General features: G+C 56.5%; 1 protein-coding gene across 1 annotated transcript in view; it reads left to right on the plus strand.

Moving 5' to 3' along the window:
- ZFAT (zinc finger and AT-hook domain containing) overlaps positions 1-9,447 on the plus strand; it is a 134,138-nt gene that overhangs the window by 82,569 nt on the left and 42,122 nt on the right. Inside the window, 1 exon segment of the mRNA XM_015561439.1 lies at positions 7,108-7,284. Coding sequence (XP_015416925.1) covers positions 7,125-7,284 — 160 coding nt within the window. The 5' untranslated portion in view covers positions 7,108-7,124.

Raw genomic sequence — 9,447 nt, forward strand, 5'->3', positions numbered from 1 at the left:
CCGCCCATTTCCTCCTCTTTACCTCGTTCCTCCCAGCCCCCCCACCCCCCAGGTCTTCACAACCCTATGAGCACATTTAAAAATACATATATATATTTAGTGATTTCCGAGAGGGAGAGTGAGAGAGACAGAAACATCAATGATGAGAGAGAATCACTGATAGGCTGCCTCTTGCACACCCCTTTCTGAGCGGGGGCGGGTCCCCCACGGATCGGGTCGCTCGGGCTCTCGTGGAATTTCATCATGGAGAAAGGACGGTTGGCAAACATACGTTCAGTCGGTCTCCAGATGAGCTTCCTCTGGGGATGTTCCCTTTTTAAAAATCATCATTCTCGCGCTAACGGGTTTGGCTCAATGGATAGAGCAGTCGGGGGCAAACTACGGCCTGGGGGCCGGATCCGGGCCGTTTGAAATGAATAAAACTAAAAAAAAAAAAGACCGTACCCTTTTATGTAATGATGTTTACTTTGAATTTATATTAGTCCACACAAACACTACATCCATGCTTTTGTTCCGGCCCTCCGGTCCAGTTTAAGAACCCATTGTGGCCCTCGAGTCAAAAAGTTTGCCCACCCCTGCTCTAGAGGCAGCTGTGATGACAGAAGGCTTCATGGGGGGTAGTGGGGCTCCCGACATCCTCAGAGCTAACCACACATCTGCTGGGGTCCTGCTGGCACTTAGAGAATGGGGGCTGCTCCTACTTACATGAAGTGTTTGGGGTATTTTCCCTTCGGCAGTGACAGTGTTCAATGTGCGCCTGCCCAGGGCTCTCGCTGGGAGCGGGCTGAAAAATAACTTCAAGAGCATGATGCCAAGTTACAGCACGGAAGAAATGTGGATGCCCAAAATTAAAGTGCCACCGCGGCCCTGCCTTAATTACAGCCGATCCCCAGCATTTCTCATGTTATTTTGTTAATCCAGTGTCAGCAAAGGAGCACTTGCAGGGCTTCTCTCGCTTTTAATAAAAATGTTAACTCGGTGAGCTGTGGAAGTTGGCGCGCTTGTCGGCATTTTATGAGAGGCATGATGATCATACCACAAATTAGGGCGTGCATTTATTGGGAATGCTGCCCCTGAGCCTCGGAGCTGGGGGAGCCCATGGAGATTATTTGTGGGTGGGGTGTGGGGTGGGGACAGGTTCACAGGGGCCCCTCCAGGCTGTAGGGAGCTGGGTGCTGGGTGGGGCTGCCCCACTTCCTTGTGTTGGTCCGGGTGACTCTGTCCATCTGTCTACACAGTAGCCTCTGGGTGAGGCCTGAAGACCAATTCCACTTGAAAGCATTCGAAGGCCACCTCTGTTAGGGCCCCTCATCTTTCAGAGGGAAGACGGAGGCCTGAGGATGTTCAGAGGCTCACACAGTATCCCCTGCACTAGAGGCGAGCCACTCGGGGGTTGGGGGCCCCGGGCCCTGACTCCGGTAGGTGCCTGTCCAACTGCTTCTGGGAGGTCACTGAGCTGGACACATGGCACTCAGGGTGGCCCGCAGCCCCCCACAGCCCTGTGCAGATGCAGACACGGAAGCTCCACGGGCCAAATACCTGTGTCAGGGGCATGGGGCTGCTGGGGCTCAGGTGGACTCTGGTCTGGGCCTCAGGGCCGTCTCTGAACCACCGTGTCGTTTTAAATAATATTCACCTGCACATCAGAATCTGTTCCCCCCAAATCTTCTACTTTACACTTCCCCCTGTACATTTTTAACAATTGATATGACTGCCCTGGCTGGTGTGGCTCAATGGATAGAGCGTCGGCTTGGAGACTGGAGGGTCCTGGGTCTGATTCCGGTCAAGGGCACGTACCTCTGTTGCAGGCTCCTCCTCGCCCGGGCCCTGTTCGGGCCAGGAGGCAAACAATCGATGTGTTTCTCTCACATCGATGTTTCTGTCTTTCCCTCTCTCTTCCACTCTCTCTAAAAGATCAATGGAAAGACATCCTTGGATGAAGAGTAACAAAAATAAAAATTAAAAAATTGATGAGCTGCATGTAGAGAAGTGTGTGCAGAATAGACGGACAGCTCCGTGCTGCTCCAGTGAGTGCAGGGTGTAGTGCCCCGGCCGGCCACCAGAGGGCGCCGCCAGCACGTGCATGGTGTCCGCCCATGAATGAATGAGTGAGGGCCCTGTGTTTGGTGTTGGTGTTTTTGCTCAGGGAGAGTGGATAGCGCCCCCATCCGGCAGGCCCGTTCTCCCGCTCCCTGCTGCCCTGTGATGGATTGCTGTAGTAAATCCTAACGGCCGAGAGCAAAGCCCCCCTTTCGCAGTAGCGACCCTTCTTAGTTGTAATTAACTGTTCGGACTGTCTCTGTAACCATGATGCCAACTTCAGATTGGGGACCAAGGCTTGCGTTCCTCAAGGGACCAGCTCGCCTGTGACAGGAAATAGCGCATTTCCCCTGGCACGGTGCTGGCCGCCGGGTGGGTGGGCAGAGATGTGGTCAGCGTGGAACGTCAGCTGGGTCAAGTGTGGACTTTTTATCTGGCTGGGCTCCGGGGCAACTCATGAACTTCTCTGTGCCCAGCGCTCTCTCTGAAAGGGGGCAGATGGGGGTGGTGGTGGGTGATGATGGCCGATCGCCTGCCGGGCATTTCCCAGGACAGCAGGAGTCACGTGCAGTCACAGTAGCGACGCTCTGGGACCACAGAGGAGGCAGTCTGAGGCCATCCTGCAGCCGGGGCGGCCGGGGCGGTTGGGTGCCACTCTGAGTCGTGGAAACTTAAGCTTTTCCTTCTCACTGCCGACACGTGGGGATCCCGGAGCGTCCGGCTCGGGGAGCTCCTGGCCTTCCCTGCCCGGCCTCCCCGAACCACGGGCCCTCTGGTACTGGGCACGGTGCTCCGCTGGCCCGTGCACCACATTTGGGTCTGATCTGGCTCTTCGTGGTGGGGGTGGGTGAGCGAGGAGCTTGCCGTGCCCCTGGGCTCTCCCCGGACCAGGAGCTGCCGCCCCCTCCAGAGGCACCTGGGTTGCCTGCCTAACCTTGAATTTGCCCTCCCCTCTCGACACACAAAGCTGAGGGCAAGGCCCGCCTCTGTGCTGCCCCCCAGGCCAGCCGTGCCCCCGCCGGCAGGAGTTCCTGCTCCTCACTGCCCTTGCCCTGCCTCTGCGGTGCTGCCTGCTCCTGGACCAGTTCAACTCCCTTCCCCCAGAAGCCTTCCCCGGTGCCCCAGCCACAGGGAGGTCTGCGTCCGCCACGTGCTCTCCTGCGGCAGGCATGTGGTTGGCATGTTCTCGTGTAGACACATGCACATCCACGCATGCACCCACAGCTGCTTTCCTGCCTGGAGTTCAGTGACCATGTAGCTTTGGCGCCACACAGGCCCGGAGCTGGTCTGTTGGGTCCCCGTTCCCTCCTCTGTCACGTGGGATAATACCTTCACGGCTGCCTTGCTAGCAGGGCCGTGGGACACCCACGGGGGCTCGTTTCACGTTTAGATTCGTACGTTTGTCATGAGTTTTCAGCAAATGGTAGTTGAGTGTCCTGTTCCGACAAAATCAGTGTATTATGGCCACTTACTGACAGGGGGCGCTGGTGTCTTAAGGAAGGGGTGCCTGTAGGGCCAGCCGGGGCCCTGCTGTCAGGGTCCCTGTGAGGAGTGTGGACGTGCCCAGCACTCAGAAAAGGTTCTCCTCCTCCCCTCCCAGAAGTCGGGGTGCAGGGTACTGCTGGGGTACACCCAGAAGTGGGGCTCCCGCTGGACGGCGTGGTTGAGGGTGCCGAGTGGGGCGTGGGGCCTTATGAGGGGAGAGCAGAGGTGGGCGTCAGGCTCTCCCCAGTCCACGGCCAGCCCCCCCGGCTCTGGGCCACGCAGTGGGTGCTGGGCCTGGAAACTGCAGCGCTGCTGAATTTCCTTGGTCCCGTGACGCAACTTCAGCATCTCTGCCACCGGGAGGCGCCTCTCCCTGCTGTGATGATGCGCCTTCGTTTACCGGATGGTGTTTCTCTTAGTGGTGTGTGCATCGGGGCCTCGTGAGGGAGAGGTCTTGGGTTTGAGGAAATACAGTAAAACCATCTCACGGGATTGTTGTGAGGGTTACCCAGGCCGGCGGGAGCCTTGCTGGGTGCCAGCGCTGGAGGGTTTACCTGGCGTGAGCTTCCTGCTCGTTACTCTTCCTCTGGGAATCCCGTTTCTTGGTTATGTGTGACGATGACGTGACACGGGGTGTATCCGTAGCTGGTTAAAAGTTTACAGAGTGGCCCGGCTGGCGTGGCTCAGTGACTGAGCGTTGACCTATGAACCAGGAGGTCAGGGTTCGATTCTGGTCAAGGACACAGGCGTGGGTTGCAGGCTCCATCCCCAGTGGGGTGTGTGCAGGAGGCAGCTGATCCGTGATTCTCTCTTATTATTGATGTTTCTATCTCTCTCTCCCTCTCCCTTCCTCTCTGAAAGCAATAAAAAGGTAGTTAAAAAGAAGTTCTGTAAAATAAACGAAATGGAAGGAAAATGGTTGGTCCTATTCCCAGCCTCTCTCCCTGAAGATAAAGGATTAAGGTATTTTAAATTGTACTGAGCTGTGCAACGTGTGGCTGTGTTTGAGGACGTGAAGCAGAATGGCTCTGCGTTGTTCAGTATCCCCACTCCCCCTGGGAAGCTGCCAGCTGTGGGGAGCGGCCACAGTGCTTGGACAGGTTCAAGCCTCGGACTGGTGAGAGGGCACGGTCCTCTCATGGCAAAGCCACGTTCAAATCCCAGCACAGTGACAGCCAAAGGCTATGGTTGTAAGCTTGACCTTATGGTCCGAACCTGTAGCCCCACGTGGCTGAGTGATGTGGGCTTCGGGAGGTGCAGCAAGTAAAGCTTGACCAGGTGCATGTCATTGAGTAGATCCGAAACCCCTGAGAACATTGTAAACACCTTGACCTCGCCCTTGCTTTGCCTCGTGGAATCTGCTATAAACTTTTGCCTCGTGGAATCTGCTATAAAATAAAGACTCGCCTTGCAGGCGGTGGCGCTGTCTCTCCATCTGAGAGCAGCGTTCCACCCGGCCCCAACTTTCTTCTCTTGTCTGTCTTCTTTAGTCCTTCCCCGCCCCCTCAGGCTCACCGCTGGCCGCTGGCCCTGCTTTCTCGGATTTAATAACCTCGGGGCAGGTGAGGAACAAGGAGCAGAAACGCAGCTCTGGGAGGACCAGCCTCCCTTCCCTCCCGGGGAGACGATGGAACGGACGGAGCTGTGGCGCCCAGCGCGCCTTCGAGCTAATCAATCGCACGGAGCAGAGAGGATGATTTATACGGATCAGGGATGAAGGGAGAGACTTTTAAAAAAGCTGTCGCTTCTAAGTAACGTCACTTAATAGTCTCATGATGTGGCACTCCATCATCGGTGGCTGCTTAGCTCGGCCATGACCATCGTTGCTCTCACACCGCAGCGCCCTTGTTGCGGGAAGATGGCGGTGGGCCCGGCGGGGCTCGCGCTACAGGTGATGCTCGCGGGTGGCGGGTGGGGAAGGTGCTCACAGCGGTGTGGGGTGCACAGCCAGTGTCCCGGATCCCATCCCCTCCATCCTGAGAGCTGGGGAGGGGGCCTCAGGCTGGGCGCGCTCCAGGACATGTGCCTCCCGGGCCCAGAGGAAGGGGTGGGACCCGCTGGCTCCCAGTGACCCTGCCCAGAGGCCCCGGGGCCCAGCCCACCTCCTGGGACCTGGGAGCCCATCCCAGCTCATGACCTTCTCCAGAGAGGAGCGGGGTCGGAGGCCCCAGACCGAGAGGTGTCAGGGGTCACAGGACCCGGCTGATTGCAAGTGAGAGTTCGGGAGCCAGGCCTTGTGGATGCGGCTGTTTTAAGGCGTTCCTTTTACTAGCACAGAGGAGCTAACACTGGTGGACAGTTCACGGGACCCAGGGGTCAAACCCGCTCTCCGGGCTTCCCTTTCGCTCAGGAGGACTGCGTGCTCCTTGGGCCTAAGAGGCGTCCACATGGTGCGTCCTCCTCACCGTTAGCTGGCAGCACGGTCACGCCTCAGGGGACGAGGCCCGTTTTTCTCACATTCGTCTGCTCTAACGCGGGAAATCGCTCCTTTGTCGGCATTTTGGCAGGTTATCATTCTTCATCCCTGGGAAGGCAGCCTTCCCGCCCTGGCTTCACGTGCGCGGGCTTTTACCGTCTGCACGCGGCTCTGCGGACGCCTCTGAGCCGTTCCCTCCGCACCAGGCCCAGCGCAGTCCCAGGCTGTGTGCGCGTGTGCGCGCGTGTATGTGTGTGTGTGTGTGTGTATGTGTGTGTGTGAGGGAGCGCCGTGCACGCTGCCCCGGCCCGGGCTCCGGAACCCAGGCTGCCAGGCCGCGCAGGTGTCTGTCTCTTCAACAAAGGTCGCATCGCTAGCCAAGCAGAGCCGGCTCCTTCCAGGGCTGGCCTGGGACCACTTGGGGTCCCTTAGGAATGTTTCTCTCTCATCGAGGTTTCTCTCTTGCCCTCCCTTCCTCTCTCTAAAGCCAATAAAAAATACATAAAACATTCTAGCTTTTCATGGTCGTTGGATCCTAAGTTTAATGTTCTTACCTGTGCCTGTAATTACTGTGTCAGACTCGGAAATCGGGGACTTGGCCCCGGCCCGTCTTCCTGTCTAGCACCGTGGGTGAACGTCACGGACTCTCGGTAGATAATTGTGGACGGCGATGACACTTGACATAGGAAGTGAGTGGCTTAGAAAAGCGACAGATCCCGTCCTCCTCGTTCCTGGTCTCCGTGCCAGCCAGTGGAACGGTGTCTTGGCGCTTGAGAAATGCTCCTTGGATCGGTTCCTCCTCGCACCTCATCGCCGCCAGGGCCGCGCATTCGTTTAAGGTTGGGAATAATTCTTCACGTTCCTTGCTCCTTTTTACGCTGCCGTGTCGTTGCTGAAAGCTAGGCTGCAGAGCAGCTTTGGGCAGCAGGGAGTCCATAACGGACGTGATCCAGAAGGACCCAAGTTCTGAAAACGGAGGGAAGAACTCTCCGGCAGGGGCCAAGGGAAGTTGGATGGGAGCCGCCTGGCCCTGCAGGTGTCCCCGAGAGAGACGCCAGGTGGGAGGCGGGCGACTGCTCCGAAGGGCAGCCTGCAGGATTTCTCTTAGGTGGACGGAGGGATCATTGTTTCTGTGAAGGTGAAATAATATGTATTTTCTCTTACAGAAAACCCAGCCATCTTCATGTGTAAATGCTGTAACCTTTTCTCACCAAGCCAATCGGAGCTCCTCTCCCACGTGTCTGAGAAGCACTCGGAAGAAGGGGTTAATGTTGATGAGATCATCATTCCCCTGAGGCCTCTGAGTACACCCGAACCTGCCCACCCAAACAAAGCTGGAGATGGTAAGGGGGCCGGGTGCTGGGTGGGGGCCGCACCCACGGATGTGTGTGTCTGTGACAATAGTGCTGAGTTGCTCTCAAATCCTTTGATTCTAGGTTTCCGTCTGGTGTCTGGGTTTTGTCTGATGGGCATAGAAACGTGGAAAATCTAAATATCTAACCCAGAAGGCACAATAACTAATTGTGGATCTGCTCAAATAAGATTGTGTTTGAATTCCCTGTCCCTTTAGGTGCCTGGTCAGTAGATGGATGAACGATTGAATGAATGAATGAATAAGTGAATGAATGAGTGAACAAATGAGTGAATGAATGAATGAGTGAACAAATGAATGAATTAGTGAATGGATGGAGGTGGCATATCCAGCAGATTAAAAAGCACGCGCTGTTGTCAGATAGGCTCTGGCACCCACGAGCGGCAGTCCCTGAAGCTTCCTCAGCGTCACTTTGCTCACCTGGAAGGTGAGGCAGATTGGCTGGTGCGGGCGGCTGGGAGGGTTACGTCAGAGAACATGGCTGCAGCTCCTGGATGCCGCCTGGCACCGAGAGGACAGTAAAGGGAAGCTGTTCTTAGGACATATATGATGCAGAACATGTATGATACATACTAAAAACAGCATTTCTGATCACACACTTGAAACAAGGTTTCAAATCGCCAAAAGCTTTGATCCGCACAGACCCCTTCGTGGGCAGGGTCAGTGTGCGCGGTGAGGTCACCATGTGCCTGCCCAGACGTCCCCGCGGCCTGGCCTCCAATGCAGCCGGTGGGTGGGTTAGAGAAAGCGTGCAGGCCGGGTAACGAGGTCCCCACAGACAGAGCCGACGCCGATGCGGCACAGGAGGAGCAGCTGCAAGCAGGAGTTGGCAGAGGCCCCCACAAAACTATTATGTGGGGAGACAGCGAGCGCCGGTCTCCTCTGCAGAAGCCCGGTGGTGGCCAAGTCCCCCCCAGGGTTCATGGCCGCACTGGTGAGCCAGATGCTCTTTCCTGGGAATTATCAGACGCGTTTCTAATAAGCAGGCTGGCTTATTGATCACCTGTCTGGCTCAGTGGCCGAGGAGAGACTCGGACAGGAAGTGCTGTGGTTAATGAGTCCCCCGGATGTTCCCAGGGCTCAGAGCCGTGCACCTAGTAGAGCGGTAAGTCGCTGGGACAATGGGAGGAGCTGTTCTGGCCGCTGTCAGCGCGTCAGGGGAGCACTGAGACCCAGCACTGACCCGTCATGGCGCACGAGGAGGACAAGCAGAATTTCTGTAATGGTCGAGTTCCTCAGCCCAGCCTGGCCTGTGAGACCGCCCTCTCCCCGCCGAGAGCGCAGCTGGGCAGTCACACATGCTCACGTTTGGGCAGTCACACATGCTCACGTCTCGCCTGGTGGTCACGTGTGATGCTCTCTGCTTTGGGGAGGGGGAAGGTGACAGAGGTCTATGTTGGGCACCAAACCTCTACCAAATAATCCAGTTAGAAATAAAGGCCAAGACCTGAAAGACATTTTCCCAAAGATGATGTCCAGATGGCGACAGGTACATAAAAGGTGCCCATGACCAATCATGAGGGCAGTGAGAACCGGCGCTAGCTACTGTGAGGTAGCGCCTGGCACCTGCTAGAACGGCTGTCAGCAGCAAGAAGAGGGATCACGAGCTGGCGAGGGTGTGGGGAGGGGTCCCTGGTGGAGGGAATGTGCTTGGGGCAGCCACTGTGGAGAAAACAGTATGGCGGTTCCTTGAGAATGAAAAACAGGACCGCCATGGGGTCTGGCAGTCCCTCTGCTGGGCATGTATCCCCAGGAAATGGAACAGTCTCTCAGAGATAAAAGCTCCCCCCGATGCCCACTGCAGTGGGAGGCACAATAGACGAGCTATGGAAACCACCTCAGTGTTGATGGCGAGACGAGTGGGTTTGGAAAATGTCACACACACACACACACACACACACACGCGAACGGTATTCAGCCATAAAAACGTAAGGGAATTCTTCCTTTGGCAACATGGATGAATCTGGAGGACACTATGCCAAGCAGAATAAGCCAGACACAGACAGACCCTGTGTGGTCTCACTTGCACATGGAATGTAAACTCGCAGAGTTCACGGAGCCGGAGAGCAGAACCTTGGTGGCCAAGGTGGGGGTGGGAGGTGTTGATCCAAGTGTACAAATTTTCAGCCCAGCT

The sequence above is a fragment of the Myotis davidii genome, unplaced genomic scaffold, assembly GCF_000327345.1.
Source record: "Myotis davidii unplaced genomic scaffold, ASM32734v1 scaffold30, whole genome shotgun sequence".
In the NCBI taxonomy this organism is placed as follows: domain Eukaryota; kingdom Metazoa; phylum Chordata; class Mammalia; order Chiroptera; family Vespertilionidae; genus Myotis; species Myotis davidii.